A 21904-nucleotide genomic window follows, 5' to 3' on the forward strand; every position below is an offset into this window, starting at 1 on the left:
TCAAACAAAAGCAACTAGCTAATACATTACTGTTATTCAGCAAATACAAGTTAATGGTTTGAATGCAGATTCTGCTTGTATAACTTTGTTCTGTGGGGTTAACATGGAGTCAAGTGAATACTGTTTTTTTGTGCTTAAAAAATGTGGCTTTGTCATCTAAAATTATTGAAAGTACTTTGAAATATGTGAATTGCTGTATGTCTGTGCAGTAGGTGTTTTCCACTGTCTTTAGACAAAAGTGCCTATAAGCGCCAATTGATACTGTCATTGGCCTATAGATGAGAGGTTGTGTTGCTACTTGTGGTCAATGCATCTAGTGTTTGTGCTGTTTTTAACCCATTAGGTGCTCACCATGTCAAACATTTAGCATTATTACGGTCCCTGGGGTCGGTCACATAGTGCCTTGGATCCGATGGGGGAATGGTGTGAACCAGGAGCCTACGTGGGTACGTCTCAGTGGTCTAATGTGGCTTCCTTTGGTCGACCTCTTCCCTTCAGCCGCGCTGATCTAAATCTACAGGACTGGAAAAAGGAAGCCCTCTATTAGGGTTCTGTCATATTGCTTTCACATATCCTGTCTGTCCAGATCAGGGCTTTCACCTATCCTGTCTGTCCAGATCAGGGCTTTCACCTATCCTGTCTGTCCAGATCAGTGCTTTCACCTATCCTGTCGGTCAAGATCAGGGCTTTCACCTATCCTGTCTCTCCAGATCAGGGCTTTCACCTATCCTGTCGGTCCAGATCAGGGCTTTCACCTATCCTGTCTGTCCAGATCAGGGCTTTCACCTATCCTGTCTGTCCAGATCAGGGCTTTCACCTATCCTGTCTGGCCAGACCAGGGCAGATAAAGGAGAATGATGAGAGGAAGCAATTCTAAGATATTTAGATGTACACCCAGACATACCTTGACGCTAACCAGATCAAAGTTAATAAATTATTGATGAGTTAATAAATTCTTTTTTCATGCAGCAACGTCTTAATATGTTTCATTCTACATATCCATAGTTTCATCCCAATTTATCAGAATCCCTTTACAGATTGTTTATAGATTTTCAACTAAATCAATAAATTGTTCAACTAACTATCCAAAACCATTGGCCTACCCTTAGCCCTTACCTTAACCCCATATCAGTAGTGTTGCAGTTGTTAGTTTAATAGTTTTAGCATCTGTAAGATTACTAAACTGGTACCTGTGATGGTAGTTGCCAAAGCAAACCCTAGTGAATAATAAATACTGAGGAAGCAGTGAATCTGCCTGTGATAGTGTCAAATTGGGCAGGGCATTTGGGAATGGGATATTCAGTGATCTGAGTACACACACAAACAGTTTTTCATGGACATTGCGAACATCGTAAGGGTAATACAGAGCCTTCAGAAAGTATTCACACCCCTTGTCTTTTTCCACATTTTGTTGTGTTACAGCCTGAATTTAAAATGGATTACATTTACATGTGTTTGACTGGCCTACACACAATACCCTGTAATGTCGAAGTGGAATTATGTTTTCAAAATCTTTACAAATTAATAAAAAAATGGAAAGCTGAAATGTCTTGTCAATTAATATTCAGCCACTTTATTATGGCAACCCTTAATTTCAGGAGGAAAAATGTGCTTAGCAAGGCACACAATATGTTGCGTGGACTCACTCTGTATGCAATAACAGTGACTACCTAATTTCTGTAACCCACACAGATTCAAGACCAGGGAGGTTTTCCAATGCATTGCAAAGGGCACCTATTGGTAGTTATTTTTATTTTTATTTTTTTTAAACTGACATTGAAAATCTCTTTGAGCATGGGGAAGTTATTAATTGCACTTTGGATGATGTATTAATAAACCCAGTCAATACAAATATACTGTACAGGCGTCCTTCCTAATTGAGTTGCCGGAGAGGATTATTATTATTTCTCCACCCGGCACAGCCAGAAGAGGACTGGCCACCCCTCATAGCCTGGTTCCTCTCTAGGTTTCTTCCTAGGTTTTGGCCTTTCTATGGAGTTTTTCCTAGCCACCGTGCTTCTACACCTGCATTGTTTGGGGTTTTAGGCTGGGTTTCTGTACAGCACTTTGAGATATCAGCTGATGTAAGAAGGGCTATATAAATACATTTGATTTGATTTGAAGGAAACCGCTCAGGTATTTCGCCATGAGGCCAATGGTGACTTTAAAACCCCCTAGAGTCAATCTAAGTAACATAATACAAAAATCCCCATCAAAATCTGTCAGGTTAAGCTAGAGATATGTTTTTGTTTTGCATGGGCTGCGTCTCAGTCCACTGCATCCGCCTATGTGACCCTTCCACATCTGCGGTTGAAAGTGTCAGAGCTACAGCACAGTTTATCAGACCAGAAAACGTCTGTAGCATCTGAATGGTTTGGCCTTCAACCAATGTTCCCTCTAATTGTTTTCGGCACTGAGCAAATTTCAGGTCTGCTGAGTGCAAACTTGAACATTGTGAAAGTTCTGTGCAACTTCCGGTGCGCGTTTACTGTGAACACTGAGGCTGTACCCACTTTAAGTTACAGTTTTAACAGTAATCAAGTAGGCTACTGTGGCTATTTGATCATAATGTAGGCCTACCAGAGTGGCCTATCATCAGAAACAATGGAGAAAATGCATCCCGTAACATTTTAACATGGAAATAGCTATCATTCAGCCTACAGTAGCAGCCAATGTGTGGTGTTCATTGTAGGCCTACATTCCATGAGACTTGAAAAAAAACATGCAGGGCTTGACATGAATCTGTTTAATGTCCTTCGGACAAGGAGGTGACTGAAAATGTTGTTGTGCTGTTTGATGCAAGGAACCACTTTACAAAATAAAATGCATCATTATTCCCATACCGTTATTACGGAGAATCAGTCAAATTATGTTACCCTCTGCCTATTGGCTACTTAGTTTAAGCCTGTCTGAAAATACAACACTGCCCCTTTAAGACAAGAAAAAAGCTATTTACTTGACTCACTTTTCAAAGATGACTAGAAATGCACACGTGTTGTGTTCTTGTAGGAAGCAATCACTCCCCCATTTCAAATAATATATAACTGGGCTAATAACTCACTATCAAAGGGTATGAACAAATGTGCAAACGTGGCTACATGTAGCTCTCGCTTAAATCTCAAAACAAGCACATCTACTCATGACCGCTCATGTGAATTATTTCTGCCACCCACAAACAGGAAAACGGTTCCAAATTAACAACATTACGTACTCCACCACTCATGTTATCTACATGATTAAATGTTCATGTGGGTTGTGTTATGTAGGTAAAACCTCTCGTTCTCTCAAACAGAATCAGTGAACATAAAAGTTCAATCATTAGAAACGACATGGACGAGACATCCTACAGGGAGGAGGTGAGGGCTCTCGGAGTGTGGTGTCAGGAAAATAACCTCAGACTCAACATCAACAAAACAAAGGAGATGATCGTGGACTTCAGGAAACAGCAGAGGGAGCACCCCCCTATCCACATCGACGGGACAGCAGTGGACAAGGTGGAAAGTTTTAAGTTCCTCGGCGTACATATCACTGACAAACTGAAATGGTCCACCCATACAGACAGTGTGGTGAAGAAGGCGCAACAGCGCCTCTTCAACCTCAGGAGGCTGAAGAAATTTGGCTTGTCACCTAAAACCCTCACAAACTTTTACAGATGCACAATTGAGAGCATCCTGTCGGGCTGTATCACCGCCTGGTTCAGCAACTGCACTGCCCACAACCGCAGGGCTCTCCAGAGGGTGGTGCGGTCTGCACAACGCATCACTGGGGTAGGTGGATATAAATAATACTCTGAGCAAAAGAGAATGTTTTTGGATTTTCACCCTCCAGAAATTATTCCTGAAAGGTCTTAATGATGAAATGACCATGCATATTATGTTGGAAATGTGAACATGAATTAATGCCATCACTTCAGATTACTCTGACGTTTTGTCTTGCACTGTACCAAATGATTTATGAAAACTTACTTGTCCTCATTGTGGTTTTATAGACGTGTATAATACGTACAGACTTTATTAGAATAGTTATGAAATGCACATTGTTATATTTTGTAACACTTGCTTATTTTCCCTCGACTCCAACCCCATTTTATGCATTGGACCGATGTGGGTGGAGCGAAGTCTACATAAGGGTACAAATTGTAAACACTCACAAAAGCTCTGACGAAGGCCTTGAGGCCGATAAGTAAAGCTTAATTAATAAAGAGCAGTGATACTAGTAAGAGTGGTGTGCAGGTTTCTTCTTTTTTCTCACCTATCAGCTGGTTCATTCCTACAATGTGGTGGTGCCTTTTGGACCTCATAACTTTTGGAAGAAAAAATGTAATGCAAGTATTCTATCAGAAAAGGGAAATGTTTGACTTTTCAAAAAAACATATTGGTCAAGCTCAGGCACTTCATTTTTTTAGGTGCATTTCCAACCTGTAAGGTGCATAATCCTAACAGGGTGGAACCTAACAGGGTGGACATTTGGAGCCTAAATTAGCCATAGCTCTGCGAGTGAGAAGATTGAGCTAGCATAATGGTGACCACTTGAACAGGATTTTAACTTTTCTATCACACATTTTTTAACATTTAGAAATGTTGCTAAATTTCACTATAATTTAGCCCAACAGGGTGGAAATGTATGAGTGGGACATACAGACTAACATGAAAAGTGGAAAAATATATAAAACTGAGTGTTTATATTTCTTTAGCTTTGCACCGTTGTTTTCCCACCAAAGACATGATGACACTTCCTGAATGTGGTGTCATCATGGGAAGGGGTTGTTTTCTTAAATGGAAAATTACAACAAACTAACAGGGTGGAAGGTAATATCAGGGACACAGATAAAATATAAAATAATAATAAATACAATAATCATGAAAAAAACTTTATTGATAAGAGAGAATTTAACTAGGACTATAAAATAATGAAGAAAGATTTTAAATATGTTATGGCTGATACTGTTTCGTGGAACTTGATGAATAACACCCAGGGTCATGGCAAAAACGCTTACCTCCACTGAAACAAAGTGTTCAAAATGCATAAAATTCCCTTTCAATATCCATATTTTTTGTGTTTTTAAGGTAAAGGACACCTGACCTTATATTTAAAGCCTTGTGGAATCCACATTTTAAACTTAATAAGAAGTGATATTTCCTTGGGACAGAAAAGGAAGGCACCGCAATGTAGGAATGACCCAGCTAATACAATCATATGAAAATTGCTGTTCAAAACAACTGGAGACTCGGAACTCTTCGACTTCAGTGAGTTCAAGACAACTGGAGACTCGGAACTCTTCGACTTCAGTGAGTTCAAGACAACTGGAGACTCGGAACTCTTCGACTTCAGTGAGTTCAAGACAACTGGGAAAAAACGAGCTCCGTCTGAGAAAAATAGTTTTCCAGGTTCCAAGTTCTCTTGAAACCACCGTTATAGCAAGCTGGTGCCCGACGGCACAGTCTATGACGTTGCACGCAACCATTGGTTGATGAATGCAACGTCTGAGCAGGGGAACGCGACCGAAATTACGCTCAGCTTTATAGCCTGCGTTTACACCAGCAGGTTTATACGATTGTGTTTAGTGGAAGCGCGGTGAGATGATCTACAGTGCGCGCGGGACTACACTCTGACCTACACACCAGCTGGCATCTGCAACAAGAAGGACAATTTTGCATGTACACATAAAAATTCTATTTATTACATCTGCAGAAAACATAACAATTGTCAAGTGAACCTTAAATAATTCTACCATCATGGAACTTGACGCGTCTATCATTCTCCCTGCGCTCTTCTTTACCATTCTTGCTGTTGTCTTGGCAGCCAAATTCATCCCCAAAAAACTACCAGAGGGGCAGAAGAAGAGGGTTAAAGTAGGCAACGGAGACGACATTCCTCCTTCCAGAGCATTGACACCTGCAGTAGGAGTAGTGGAAGTACCAAAAGTGGAGATAGTACCAAAAGTGAAGGTACCCCCACAAGTGGTAGAAGCTGAAGTTCTAACCGAGCCAGTAACAGTTGCCCCAGTAGTTGAAGAGATCAATGTTGCAGAAGAAGAGACAATTTCAGGCTCTTTAACTATCCCCGAGGTTCAGGTAAGATATTCTGTTTAGCTTCATTGAAGTGTTATGAATAGAACATCTGGGCATAGGTAATTATTAGACTAATTGGTTTGAAGGTGATGAAGTGACTCGTTGGCAACTCTCCAGAACTTCATGAACTGACCACAGCCTTTGTTGCATAGTACCTGGCCAGAAAACACTGCAATTGCTCTACTTTTAAATTGAAACTATTCTAAATCAATATCGTTTTAAATCAAATTTTGTGTAAAGTTGTGCCATTTACGCACTGCTTAAGCAGTCATTTGCAACATCATACATCAAACCCAGCCCATACAGCCTTCTCTGTTATGAGAGACATAACTTTTCTCCGTTGCCTGCTATATGGGACCCAGCCAAGTTGTGCTGCTGCAGCCCTGGGGCTGTGGGAGCTCACTGGCGAGTCTACATACAGTACGAATGGCATGGCACCTCGTGTTGCTGGCTTTCTGAGGGGCTAGATTAAAATAACATGGTGTCTGTTTAATCTTTCCACTTTTATCACCATCAGTTCACATCAATGATCTGGGGCTGGGCTCTCATTTACCACATTAGAAAACCACCATGCACTGCTCCGCTCTGCACAAGATTGAAGTCTAATATTATCTACAATAACATGTGTGTGTATGTTTTACCGGTTTCACATCATTGATTTGGCCTCTCATTTACCATGTTGGTAGCTAACCTGCACTACTCTACTCTGCACAAATGTAATTTAAACTGCATATTTACATTTTAACTGGAGGTATAGAGTTCTAAAATCACTAAACCTTTGCTCTGTGACCGAGGCTACATCTTGGAGCTGTGGAATTTGGGGCTCCTTCCTGTGCTGCTTGCTTTGCTAAAAGTGTTCCCTTATCATTACCCCAACCCTCTCTCCCCCTCTCCTCTCCTTCATTCCCTCTGTCTGCTCGTGTTTCTCCTGTATGTCTGTGTGTGCTTAGCAGCAGAGGCATGCTCTGTGTCACGTCCATAGTCTTCCCTTCTGTTTGAACTTTACATTTCTGTTCCTTAATCTTCTCTCACTATCACTCTCCTGTGTTGTTTTGGGTGTGGGGGTCAGTGTAAGGTGCTCATAAATGTGTGTTACTGTCCTGGACACACCCCCTTCTCAAACCCTATAGACTAGCATAGACCCTATAGAGCAGCCGCTATAGAGCAGCCGCTATAGAGCAGCCGCTATAGAGCAGCCGCTATAGAGCAGCCGCTATAGAGCAGCCGCTATAGAGCAGCCGCTATAGAGCAGCCGCTATAGAGCAGCCGCTATAGAGCAGCCGCTGACAAATGTAAAGAGAAACATTAAGATCAGAAGCCAACCCACAGTCATTCTTCCATATCCTCACTATACTCCATCAACAGTATTGAACAGTACTTTCTCCATCAAATGTTCAATGGCACATTGCCATAGACAGAGGGTAACAAACAAGGAAAGAGAGTATTGAATATTCAGCAGTCTTTTTTTGCTTGTTATGGGTCGGGTCTGCAAACCTTTTTAACGGTACCCTACAACTATAGTAGTCTGTGAATATGCCACATGTTATCGTGGCCCTGTCAAAACCAGAAAGGAAACAATCTCCACTAAAGCCCATTATTCCATACTCAAGCTGTAGCAGCGTTGGAACATTGTGTGAGTGTGTGTGTGTGTGTGTGTGCGCACACGTGTCGTGGAGGAGCACACAGTATAACATACATACATGTACACAGACACGTCAGCCTATAGTGACCAATCAGGGGCCATGACTTATTAACTCCCAGTATCCAGGCCTTGTCAATGTCTGTATTGTGTTTTGAGATTAAGACTTCCCCCTTCTCTCCTCAATGCTCCCCACTTAACTATCTGGTGATATATGCACTCTATAGATGTGTATATGTGTCAGGGTTGGCCTTAAGGTAGCAGAGATACTGTAGTATGCTTCTAGCTGAGATTGATGAGCAGTAAAACAGCATTCTTGTTTTCCATGTTCCAATGGCTGTGACACTCTACACCCTGCCCCCATAAACATCCTTTCTTGTTGTACATGTTCCAATGGCTGTGACACTCTACACCCTGCCCCCATAAACATCCTTTCTTGTTTTCCATGTTCCAATGGCTGTGACACTCTACACCCTGCCCCCATAAACATCCTTTCTTGTTGTACATGTTCCAATGGCTGTGACACTCTACACCCTGCCCCCATAAACATCCTTTCTTGTTGTACATGTTCCAATGGCTGTGACACTCTACACCCTGCCCCCATAAACATCCTTTCTTGTTGTACATGTTCCAATGGCTGTGACACTCTACACCCTGCCCCCATAAACATCCTTTCTTGTTGTACATGTTCCAATGGCTGTGACACTCTACACCCTGCCCCCATAAACATCCTTTCTTGTTGTACATGTTCCAATGGCTGTGACACTCTACACCCTGCCCCCATAAACATCCTTTCTTGTTGTACATGTTCCAATGGCTGTGACACTCTACACCCTGCCCCCATAAACATCCTTTCTTGTTTTCCATGTTCCAATGGCTGTGACACTCTACACCCTGCCCCCATAAACATCCTTTCTTGTTGTACATGTTCCAATGGCTGTGACACTCTACACCCTGCCCCCATAAACATCCTTTCTTGTTTTCCATGTTCCAATGGCTGTGACACTCTACACCCTGCCCCCATAAACATCCTTTCTTGTTGTACATGTTCCAATGGCTGTGACACTCTACACCCTGCCCCCATAAACATCCTTTCTTGTTGTACATGTTCCAATGGCTGTGACACTCTACACCCTGCCCCCATAAACATCCTTTCTTGTTGTACATGTTCCAATGGCTGTGACACTCTACACCCTGCCCCCATAAACATCCTTTCTTGTTGTACATGTTCCAATGGCTGTGACACTCTACACCCTGCCCCCATAAACATCCTTTCTTGTTGTACATGTTCCAATGGCTGTGACACTCTACACCCTGCCCCCATAAACATCCTTTCTTGTTTTCCATGTTCCAATGGCTGTGACACTCTACACCCTGCCCCCATAAACATCCTTTCTTGTTGTACATGTTCCAATGGCTGTGACACTCTACACCCTGCCCCCATAAACATCCTTTCTTGTTGTACATGTTCCAATGGCTGTGACACTCTACACCCTGCCCCCATAAACATCCTTTCTTGTTGTACATGTTCCAATGGCTGTGACACTCTACACCCTGCCCCCATAAACATCCTTTCTTGTTGTACATGTTCCAATGGCTGTGACACCCTGCCCCCATAAACATCCTTTCTTGTTGTACATGTTCCAATGGCTGTGACACTCTACACCCTGCCCCCATAAACATCCTTTCTTGTTGTACATGTTCCAATGGCTGTGACACCCTGCACCCATAAACATCCTTTCTTGTTGTACATGTTCCAATGGCTGTGACACTCTACACCCTGCCCCCATAAACATCCTCTCTTGTTGTACAGTCAGAGTTCAGCTAGCGTTCTATGCCTCAGGCTTGAATGTCATCATGTTAATCAAGTGTTGTATTTGCTCGCCTCTTTTAGCGATACATCTTCCATGAATTACTGTATCAGGGAGGAACAACACAAATGTTGATTGTGTCTTTTCACAAGTGTGACTTTTTTGCTTTATTTAAATGAACATGTAAAACACTCAATAAATTGTTTACAAACCCAAAATGTGTTGCAGATGTTCTTCTCTCTCTGCACCTTCCATTCTAACCTCTTCCATCGTGTTGAAACACACTATAGATGTGAATGTGTCTGGGCCTGCTAGCTAACTCACTGCTCACGCTGAGAAGGCAGAGATACACAGGCAACAGCTGGAGACAGCTGTTCTTTTGTCAGATGCAACTTGGAGGACACTGTTATCCAGAAGTAGTTTGCTGCCTGTCAAAGGCTGTTAACGTGTTTTTATGCAGGCAAAACATTCTTAGTATATAAGGGCCAATGTATGGTACCCTTTGAGTGCTCATTGGGTAAATCCAATGTTTGTCAGTTGTCCCATGAGGGTAGTTCATAAGTAAATCTGAGTTATCTTAAGACAGTACACAGTGGGAGTTATGTGTATAGTACACAGACTACAAGAGGAGACTAGGGAGTGTTTCTCAGAACAGTCCTCAGCTCTCTTGTGTGTTCGTCAGACTCCTAACAGTAGCCTGTGATGGAATCTGCAGGGCTGCTTACTCATTGGTCAAGCTCTCCGCTGACCTAACTCTTCTGGTATTTCCCCTCGTTTCTCTGCCTACCTACCTCTGCATGCACGCTGGAGCTACAGTCTGCTCTGGGCCCTGTTGTCCTTCCCTTTTCCAGCTGGACTTCACAACCAGATCCAGGCAGGCACCCATCCCCATGAGAAGACAATGCCATGGCTTCACATCACATTACAACTGCTAATTCCCCTCTGTAACACGGGCATTGGCCCATGACAAGAAGTTGGCAGTTGGCACTGACACTGTAGTGGGCACTGACTCCCTCTCTCCCCAGCTTGACTGACCATAGAGCTGAAACCCCGGTGTCTTTTCTGGCCGTGTTGGGCCCTGCGCTGTGCGCTAGACAAGTCAACACAGAGGAATGGAGGAGGTCTGCCCAGTGCCGGAGTGAGAGGGGGAGAGAGGAAGCATGAGGGAGTCATTTCCATTCTTAAAAGGTTAGCCAATCCCCCAGTGAAAAGCTAAGAAACAGCAGCTCTTTGTAAGTTCATTGGCCAGGCCTGCACAGGCCTCTTGGCAGGTAGTTCATCTTAAAAGCTACCGTCAACTGCAGTGCTGTATACTGTATGTCTAAACAGTGCTGGTTTCTATACAGTGTTGGTATGTATGGAGGAAGTCATGGTGGGTTGAGCTGTTTCCTACAGAAGTGTTGCTGCTCTGGCTCTGTATTGTTCTGCCAAAACAACAGATAAACTGTATCTTGTGATTCACTCTTTTGATTGCCGTCATGTGGCCTCAATCATTGAGGATGTTCTTACTTAATAAAAGTCAGCTGTTTCGGATAACAGAACAAGGGCAAAACTATTGTATAATTTTAGTAATAATCAAACATATCCCAAGTCAATCATTATTTGTGAGAATCAACATTTGGACTCAATTCAGAGCCAATGACATGCTGAAATGAAACCTCACCCACGGTCTCCGGTCCAGTGGTGATGTCATCGATGGCACAATGGAGTAGGATCTCATTCCTGCAGGCCATCACAGCACACTGTGACCATTGACTGCCAGGACACAAAGCTGTGTGTGTTTGTGCCTGTTAACAACACCTCTATTAGCAACACCCTATGGCTAGCTCTGCACTTGAGAGTTCTGAACACTAAATGGCTTCATGCTACCCCACCGAATGTTCCTCGCTGTATATCTCCACACACTGTCGAGGTATGTCTGTCGTTGTTTCATTCATTGGTAATATCAGCCACCGATAAGGCAGTGGCTTTGGGGGAACAATGTGTCTGTGTGTACACAGAGACACAGAGCAGGGGTGGGAGGTTGCTGAGACAACAGGACACTATTCCACCCCAGATGTCTTGGCCCATTGCCCTGAGCCTCTTTTCAGGGGATTGTCTGATGGACTGCAACAACATGACACAAACAGCCTGGTACCCCCTGGTCATATCAATGGAGGAAGAGAAGAGAACTGGCATGGACAATGTAAAGGAGAGGGTACAATACACCCAAGGGGCTTCAGCTGAATTCTCAGCTGATGCAGTCTTGATGTGGACAGTAAATACACAAAGTTCATCCCGCTACATCAGAGGTGTGGTATCAACACCACCCTTGCCCAACACCCACTCAAGGGGCGCGGTAGCACTATAAGTTCCCTGGGGCAGCTAGAATTTCACTTGGCGGGCCAAGGGCCCTACCCCAACAACTCTTAAGAGGTTCTCCAGTGAGACCAATGCAGTTTATCACCCTTCTGTTTATTGTTGCTATAAAGGTAGCCACGTTATTCAGTATCCACTTGCAGAGGTATCATTCTCTTCTGCCTCCTTCACTGACAGTGGTCTGTGCATCGTTGCAGATGCCAGGTATCAGGTATCAGGTGTACACAGCTATGCAGCTGTCTATTTACTACCACAAACCGATGCTGGCAGTAAGACCACACAACGAACTGTATAGGGCCATAAACAAACAAGATGCACATCCAGAGGTCGGCGTTTCTCGTGGCCGGTGATTTTAATGTAGGGAAACTGAAATCCATTTCATTTGTATTTTTTTGCATGTCACCTGTGCAACTAGAGGCGGCAAAACTCTTGATCAGAAACACATACAAGGCCCTCCCTCACCCTCCCTTTGGCAAATCAGATCATGACTCTATCCTCCTGCTTCTTGCTTAGAAACAAAAACTAAAATAGCAAGTACTACTGACGTGTTCAATACGAAGGTGGTCCGATGAAGCGGATGCTAAGCTACAGGACTGTTTTGCTAGCACATACTGGAATATATTCCAGGATTCATCCGATGGCATTGAGGAGTTTACAACATGAGTCACTGGCTTCATAATAAGTGCATCGACGACTTCGTCCCCACAGTGACCGTATGTACATACCCCAACCAGAAGCCATGGATTACAGGCAACATCCGCACTGAGCTGCCGCTTTCAAGGAGCGGAACACTAATCTGGACACATAGGAAATCCCGCTACGACCTCCGATGAGCCATCAAACAGGCAAAGCATCAATACAGGACTAAGATCGAATACTACTACGCCGACTCTGACGCTCAATGGATGTGGCAGGGCTTGCCAACTATTACAGATTACAAAGGGAAACTCAGCTGTGAGCTGCCCAGCGACGCAAGCCTACCCGACAAGCTTAAATGCCTTCTATTCTCACTTCGAGGAAAGCAACACTGAACCATGCATGAGAGCATCAGCTGTACCGGACAACTGTGTGATCTCGCTCTCCGTAGACGATGTAAGACCATTAAACAGGATAACATTTACAAGGCCGATGGGCCAGACGGAATACCAGAACGAGTACTCAGAGCATGCGCCTCAGGAGGCTGAAAAGATTTGGCATGGACCCTCAGATCCTCAAAAAGTTCTACAACTGCACCATTGAGAGCATCTTGACTGGCTGCATCACCTCTTGGTACGAAAACTGCAAGGTGGTGAGTATGGGGCCAAGCTCCCCGCCATCCAGGCCCTCTATACCAGGTGGTGTCAGAAGAAGGCCCATAAAATTGTCAAAGACTCCAGTGACCCAAGCCATAGACTGTTCTGTCTGCTACCACACAGCAAGCGGTACCAGTTCACCAAGTCCGGAAGAAAAGGGACCATGAAGAGCTTATACCTCTAAGCCATAAGACTGCTAAACAGGACTGCTGAATAGCTAATCAAATGCACTGGTTCTATGCACACACTGGACTCTACCCCCCCCCCCCCCCCCCCCCCCCCCCCCACACACACATACTTACACTGACACCCCACACACACACACACATACACACTACATGCGCCCACCCAAACATAACACATGCAAACATGCATACTGAGCTCACATACACACACACCCATACACACACTTTCACACTTACCACATACACTGCTGCTACTGTCTATCTAGTCGCCTAGTTGCCTAGTCACTTTACCTCTATCTATATGAACATAGCTGCCTCAATTACCTCATACCTCTGCACATCGACTCGGTACTGGTACTCCCTGTATATAACCGTTATTGTTACTCATTATTGTTATCAACTGTTTATTCCTTGTGTCACTATTTATTCCTTGTCACTATTTCTAAGTAAGCATTTCACTGTTAGTCTACACCTGTTGTTTACGAAGCATGTGACAAATACAATTTGATTTGATGTGCTCATGCTGTGAGGTCATGGCCCATACACGCTAAGACAAAAAGGTTCTACCTGGAACCAAAAAGGGTTCTCCTATGGGGACAGCCGAATAACCCTTTTGGAACCCTTTTTTCTAAGAGTGTACTGACCCAAAATGGCTGAGTGCATGTCAGTGGATGCCACATTTACAGCATGAGGTCAGAAGTCAATGTCACTGTATGAGCTGAGTGAGGGGTTAATTTGACAGGCAGTTGTTAACAGGGCCCTAAATCCTCTGCAAACCATCTTACAGCTCTTGGACTACGTTTGGTGTCTGGGTGGTACAGACACCGTTAGAAAAATGAAAGTTACTTGAGGAGCCTAAGAGATGATGACTGATGCAGAATGGAATAATGACCTCATACACTTCTACTAGAGAGAGCTCTCTGACCAAATTAGGAGATGTAAAAATGGAGTATTGGTGATGATGCTGAATCTTAGACTTACAAAATGTGAGCAATGCATCATCTCATTCTAAATCAGTGGTATTCAAGGTCAGGGGAACTGCAGTGGGGTTTTTGAGGAAATGTATTTGTTGGTTTATTTTCATTGCGAGAAATTCTGTCCCAAAAAATGTGGTCCCCGCTGAAAAGGTTTGAATACCATTGCTCTAAAGGGATTCTATAGACCTACATTCAGCCCTATTATGACCCTGAATAAGATAGCTTTTGTCAATGTGTGAGTTGGGTCTTATGCATGGAGTATTTTGGTGTTTAATAGCTGAGGAATTCAGTGACAGAGGGGAAGAGGCTGTTGGTGGGTAGGTCTGCTAAATGGATTCCATTCCAGTGGCTGGGTGTGAGTAGTCTAAAGAGGGCTGCTCAGGGTTAGGCTATGAGACACAGTTGGGCCTGGTAGAATCCGTGCCCCTGTCCTGCTCTGTCTACTACCATTTGTTACTGTGGTGGGTTAGTCGACATGTCCATCGTCATAAAGTCTGCTCCAAGTGGAGGGGTAGGGTTGTGACACAGGTGGCCATGAGCTTCCTCTGCTAAATTTAATATACACTTTAAAGTCATGTGGACAATTTATACAGACACAAATATGAACCGCCACAGGCAGAAATGTCAACAAAACATTTAATATTTTGATTAAATCGCCTTCAGCTTCTTTCCTTCACTTTGTCACTTTGGTCTTCTACATTTGTAGAATTTAAAACTACTTTAGAGCTGGACTTTACTGTAAATGAGCACCCTACTTATACTCGTAGTTCTAGGCTTTAGCCATTGTTACTCTGATCAGAGATGACAGGAGGCCTCTGGCAGCGCGTCAAGCCCTGAGCCCACTGTGTCCCCATATGTGACCTCACTGTCTCTCTGTGTCCTCACTGTGAGATTAGTTCTCCCAAGTATCAGACACCAAAAGCATTAAAATATATTTTTGTTGTGTGTGTGTGTGTGTGTGTGTGTGTGTGTGTGTGTGTGTGTGCGTGTGTGTGTGTGTGAGTTCCTGCGAATCCAGTTCTGTCAGGGCTAGGGAAAGTTCTGGAGAGGGAGGGGAGGAGATGGATTGAAGGGGGGTTTATTTGTGCCTGTGTCATTGGCAGGCGGCATACAGAGAGGACACAGCCACTAAACAAGAACCTGAAAGAGAGCTGCAAATGACAGCTGTCACACAGAAAAACCATTACAATGTGTCAAGAGGTTATCACGTCCACAGAGCTCAGCAGTTGAGTCAGCAATTTGTAGAGGTTTGCACAAAATATGCAGGTTTTACATTTCAGCATGTGAAGGATGATATTCTGGGTTATGTCCCTCCAGCACCAATTTCAGAGCAGAAAAAATCCTTTTCTACTTTTTATAGAATGTGGGATGCGATACCGTTTAAGTATATGGCCATATTTCCCCACCATAGACCTACTCCTTATAGACTGGGGCAATTTGGATACTATGGGGGTGTCCTATTGCTGTCTTAAGTGACAATTTGACAGACACTCCCTCTGTATTTTTGCATGAGTTCTGTTCAGTGGTTCTATTCTTGGCAGTTTCCCAAAGTCAGTACTGGTTGAGCTGATGAGTTCTCATATACAACCACTGGGCTCAGTCATCTCTGTCTTATATTCCCCAGGAGGCTATGCATGACAAACAACACTCATCCGTTTTTATTGTTATTACCGTGAGTTGTTGGTTCCACTAATGTAATTGTCTCCGGTACTATAGAAACAAATCTAGCCTAAAGCTCTGCTATATTTAGAACCTAGGACTGCTAGGTTAAAAATACAACACAATTCCCTATTAACCTACATTAGCCGCTACACTGACCATTGAAGGCCATTGGAAAACAAAGTAATGTTCGTGGTCAGATTTCTTGCTCAATATTAATCACAATTCCATTGTTTTAAACAGCATTTCAGGTGTACAGTAGATTATATCTGTTATACACTTTGTCCCTGCAGGCTGTGCCAGAGCCCGTGGTTGAGCCAGAACCCGTGCCTGAGCCCATCACTGAGCCAGAGCCCATCCCAGTCGTTGTTGAGGAGCCCATCCTTGAGCTCATCGCCGAACCTGAACCTGTATCTGTGGTGAAGGAGGTCCCCGTCAGAGAGCCCACCCCTGAGCCAGCAAGGGAACCCAAGCCAGCGAGGGAACCCACCCCTGAGCCCATCTTCGTGCCAGAGCCAGAGGACCTTGAGAGCAACGGTAGTATGTTTTAATCGTTTTTTGGTGTCAGCTAATTGTCAGCTGTGGGTACAGTCAGTCGTACAAAAGCAGATCAAGTTTGACTCCCTGAATGGATTGACATTAGCAATGACTAACTGCATCAAACCAACCTCAAAGGGCCCTAATGCATTAGCCAGCATTAACCGGATGCACATCACTGCATACCCAGTAAATCCTCATTTAAACTGGATCTGGGGTGGCTAGCAGATACACTGGCTTGTATATACACTGTGGGGGTATATCCTCCACTGACACATCCCCTTGCAGTCTTGAGACTTTCCCTCCTTTTACTGGAACTGAGTCGTGCATTCAAACCAGCCACCATTTTGTCTTTCAGTCAGGTCTTTTCTGATCCCTCGAGGCCCCAGGTCTCCATTGAGGCAGGTCTCATTTTGCCAGATTACAGTAAGTGTTTCCAGGTGAGAGGTCAGGCCTCCCTGGAATACTGTACAATACAGCCACACAAACACAAGAGCTTTGTGCCTACATGGCCTTTTATACTGTCACGTATATATCTGACTAGGTTTCGGTTGGACGCCTCCTTTTGTTACAAATTATTTGTAGACTGCAAATTGACTGCAAAAATCCCAAACACATACTGTATCATATTTGACTAAAACATAATAACATAGTATACGATCACATAACTGTATATCTCTCTATTATGAGTGGCAATACTTTGGAACAGATTTTCAAAATTAAAATAACTTGGAACTGATTTGCTGTTGTTTTGTAAGTCCAACAATAAAAAATTAAATATGCATGTTTTTATTTTTTTGCTAAAAGAACTTGGGTGGACAAATAAAATCACCTGTGGGCCAAATTCGGCCAGAGGGCCACCAGTTGGGGAACCCTGCCTTACAGTATATCCTCACTGAATAGCATACTGACCACTGCTGCTGCTAGCGGGCAATCATCACTGTATGTGTGTGCAGGGGAGAACTCCATTCCAGGACAAAACATATAGTAAAGCTGCCGTTTTGCATGTTGAGATGGTAAAGGGGAAACGTGGACTTTGAGGCCAAATTTGATCTCATGTCTCCACCTCACCAACAGTTAACTGTTGATTGACAGTGAAACATGAGTTTCATTAAGTGACATGGATGGATGATCTGTCACGCCCTGGCCATAGAGAGGTTTTTATTCTCTTTATTCTAGTTTCTTTATTTCTGTTTTCTATTTCTTTGTGTTTGGCTAGGTGTGGTTCTCAGAGGCAGCTGTCTATCGTTGTCTCTGATTTGAGAACCATACTTAGGTAGCTCTTTTTTCCACCTGTTTTGTGGGAAGTTGACTTTTGTTTAGGGCACATAGCCTTTAGCTTCACGGTTTGTTTTTGTAGTGTTTGTTGTTTTGTTAGGCGTCTTTTTCCAAATAAAGAGAAAATGTACGCTCACCACGCTGCACCTTGGTCCTCTTCTTTTAACGGCCGTGACATGATCACTGTAGGGGAGTTTGGTTTTTAGAACAAACTGGTTAGCAAGGAATGTACATTGATTATACAAAACATTAGGAACACCTTCCTAATATTGAGTTGCACCCCAGCCCTTTTGCTTTCAGAACAGCCTCAATTCGTCAGCACAAGGTGCCGAAAGTGTTCCACAGGAATGCTGGCCCATGTTGACTCCAATGCTTCCCACAGTTGTGTTCAGTTGGCTGGATGTCCTTTGGGTGGTGGACCATTCTTGATACACACAGGAAACTGTTGAGCGTGAAAAACCCAGCAGTGTTGCAGTTCTTGACACAAACCGGTGCGCCTGGCACCTACTACCATACCCTGTTCAAAGGCACTTAAATATTTTGTCTTGCCCATTCGACCTCTGAATGGCACACATACACAATCCATGTCTCAATTGTCTCAAGGCTTAAAAATCCTTATTTAACCCGTCTCCTCCCCTTCATCTACACTGATTGAAGTGGATTTTAAGAAGTGACATCAATAAGGGATCATAGCTTGCATCTGGATTCACCTGGTCAGTCTATGTCATGGAAAGAGTAGGCATTCTTAATGTTTTGTACACTCAGTGTATTTATTGCATCATTTGAACTTGACAGTTACCTAAGGACAGAAAATGAACACTAGTTCACCGTCATGCAGTTCCATGGAGCTACAACTATGTGAGGTCTTAACTCTTGTCATCCTGTGATCATGTTTAAGATCTCTATGTACCCTTTCAGGTGTTACATGAAACACCACATTACATCTAATTATTGAGCTTGTATCTTCTCGGTAGAATGGACTCCTTGAAAAACTGAACAGTGTCTCTTTCACTATCAGACCTGTCTATAGGATATGGCCTGGTTTGTACCGCTGTCTGTATCAGTAAAGTGTATTCCTCTAAATGAGAGACAAACTGCCTCACTAAGACACGGGACTGTTGGGGTCTGGTTCCACCAATAGCACAGTGTTGTAATGTCACTCTGTGTACTGTAAATTGAATCAGTGACGTTGGTTCACATAAAAGTGAATCAGCCATCTGACTCTGAATTGAATTACGGCCACACGGTCCCTCTTGGCTCTGTTTTGACTGTACTCTACCACTGTGTGTCCTTCCTGTAATCCTGATATACTGTAGCAACAACAGGACTGTAACTAACAGCCACGGAGGTCCCAGAGGACTTAGAAATCCTACAAACATTTATCTGTGTGTGTGCATGCGTGCGTTTGTGTGAACATGCACGTGTGTGTACTGTATGTATGAATGATGTGTAAGTGTGTGTTGACCATGGTCCCTCCTGTTTTCTCTGACGTGGCATCAGCTGAGGAGGTGCACTTTACCCCAGGAATGAAGATTAGCAAGTTGGAGAAGCTGATGACCAAGGAGGAGATGGAGGAGGAGCAGAGGTGAGTGCCCCCCCCTCTCTCCCTACTGCCCCCCTTCTCCTGGCACTGTAGCATGACTCCAGTTAACCTATCCTCCTACTGCATGCCAATGCAACCACCTTCTCCCTCTCTTCCTCCCTCCCCTATCCTGTCCTTGTGTGTTGACCTGGCATTTAGGTGCTATGACAACATCTATGACACATCTATGACAACATCGGAGGTGGTTGGTCACACAGTGGACAGTTAAACCAATAACCCACCAAAGCAGTGAGGGACTTTCAAGACTTTATACCTGTAGCTACTAACTCCCTCAAAAGAAATGTAGACTTGAGACATCCCACTGGGCACAGACGTCAATTCAACGTCTATTCCACATTGGTTGAAAGTAATTTCATTGAAATGACGTGGAAACAACGTTGATTCAACCAGTGTGTGCGGTGGGATGTTCTGTATCTTTATAGGTCACCAGATTGTAAAATAAGATTAGTGAACTTCACTGAAGAAAATTGAGGGGCACTTAAGGAGACAAAAACAACAACAAAGACTGCTTGTTTTGAAGCCTAAAGGTTACTGTTAGTTTGTGATGCTAAACATCATCTTACAGACTGTGGTGAGCTTGTGGTGGGAGGCCGGCATAGGGAGCGAACAGCCTCTCTCTTTTTCTCTCTCTCTCACATCCTAGGGCTTGAACTTGCATAAGCAGAGGGAGGGAGGCGTTAAGTGATGTAACACCTCAAGATACCTCCTATCTTTTGGTTTAGCCAGTCCTGTTCTCTGCTAGTGGAGCGGTGCAGTGAGCCTGGGGCCCAGGGTTGGAATGACTTAGTGAGTGAGCGTGCAGGGGGCGGATGTAGACTCTGTTTAGGGGTGTGGCAATAACATGGATTAATAGCAGCACTTACCGTTTTTTTGGGGGGGGGGGGGGGGTTTCCCCAGTTTCTATAGCGAGGGGAGTGGATGTCTTAAACGCCATGTGATTGGTGGCTTGTGCCTTCTAACACAGGAATTTAATCAAGGTCTTAAAATATCTGCCATGCTTGGCTCTGTTGGTTTGTTATGTTCCCATAGAGTTGCGAGCTGTGGAAGAAGGAGGAAGGGAGGAAAGGCATGTGAGTTTCAGGAATGTTTTTCTTTGTCTTTTTTGGGGAGTATGCTTCCACTCTTGTTTGAAGCCTGAGCAGTGACTCATAGTTTTAAATGACCAACGATGTATTAATACATCCTTATACGATTAACTATAGTCCCATTCCAGCCCCAAACCCAGCTATATGTTACTAAATCCCTGTGCCGTTCACTTATGTGTTTACACACAAGAGCACAGCATGTACTTGCTCACCACACCAACCATGAATTAAACTCAACCACAACTCTGGCCTAAACTTGATTTCATAAAGCTCAGTGCAATGTTTTCCTTTTGGCACTAGGTTTTATGTGGAAAATATGTAAGCATGTGAAACCTATTTGCATTGCCATAAGTGCCAACGTTGGGGACAAAGCTGTGGTTAAGTTGTCTGTTTCCAAGCTGTGTAATTGTGTAGAGTTCTGTGCTGCTACATAACAGCTTTCACCCTGCCTTTATCTTTTCAGGATAGAGCTCACACCTGACTTTACCTCTCTATAAGCAACATCGACAAGCACACTGTGAGTTAGGAAGGATTATGGGTAAGGTATCATTAAACTTTAACCCCCCCAGAGCCTCTTATCCTCTCCCAAGTCTAAAAAATACCACCTCACCTCCCTCTCCTTGCTCCCCTCACCCACTACCCAGGGTGTGACACACTGTGACTGGCACGCCATCACTGGTGAAGGGCAGAGCCATGTACAGTGCCTTTGGAAAGTATTCAGACCCCTTGACCTTTTCCACATTTTATTACGTTACAGCCTTATTCTAAAATGGATAAAATAAATAAAAATACAATCTACACACAATACCCCATAATGACAAAGCGAAAAGTTGTTTTATTTTGTTGCCAATATATAAAAAAAACATACCTTATTTACATAAGTATTCAGACCCTTTACTATGAGACTCGAAATTGAGCTCAGGTGCATCCTGTTTCCATTGATCATCCTTGAGATGTTTCTACAACTTGATGGGAGTCCACCTCTGGTAAATTCAATTGTTTGAACATGATTTGCAAAGGCACACACCTGTCTATATAAAGGTCCCAAAATTGACAGTGCATGTCAGAGCAAAAACCAAGCCATGAGGTCGAAGGAATTGTCCGTAGAGCTCCGAGACAGGATTGTGTCAAGACACAGATCTGGGAAAGGGTACCAAAAAATGTCTGCAGCATTGAAGGTCCCCAAGAACACAGAGGCCTCCGTCATTCTTAAATGGAAGAAGTTTGGAACCACCAAGACTCTTCCTAGAGCTGGCAGGCCAGCCAAACTGAGCAATCGTGGGAGAAGGGCCTTGGTCAGGGAGGTGACCAAGAACCTGATGGTCACTCTGACAGAGCTCTAGAGTTCCTCTGTGAAAATGGGAGAAACTTCCAGAAGGACAACCATCTCTGCAGCACTTCACCAATCA

General features: G+C 43.7%; 1 protein-coding gene across 1 annotated transcript; it reads left to right on the plus strand.

Annotated features, from left to right (window-relative positions):
* Positions 1-5536: 5536 nt before the first annotated feature.
* Positions 5537-21033, plus strand: LOC120044624 (E3 ubiquitin-protein ligase RNF12-B-like). The gene is made up of 4 exons (XM_038989296.1): positions 5537-6074; positions 16286-16529; positions 19308-19392; positions 20959-21033. Exons 1-4 carry the CDS (start codon positions 5736-5738, stop codon positions 20990-20992), a joined length of 702 nt encoding a protein of 233 aa, XP_038845224.1. The 5' UTR covers positions 5537-5735; the 3' UTR covers positions 20993-21033.
* Positions 21034-21904: the final 871 nt, after the last annotated feature.

The sequence above is a fragment of the Salvelinus namaycush genome, chromosome 3, assembly GCF_016432855.1.
Source record: "Salvelinus namaycush isolate Seneca chromosome 3, SaNama_1.0, whole genome shotgun sequence".
NCBI classification, from domain to species: Eukaryota; Metazoa; Chordata; class Actinopteri; order Salmoniformes; family Salmonidae; genus Salvelinus; species Salvelinus namaycush.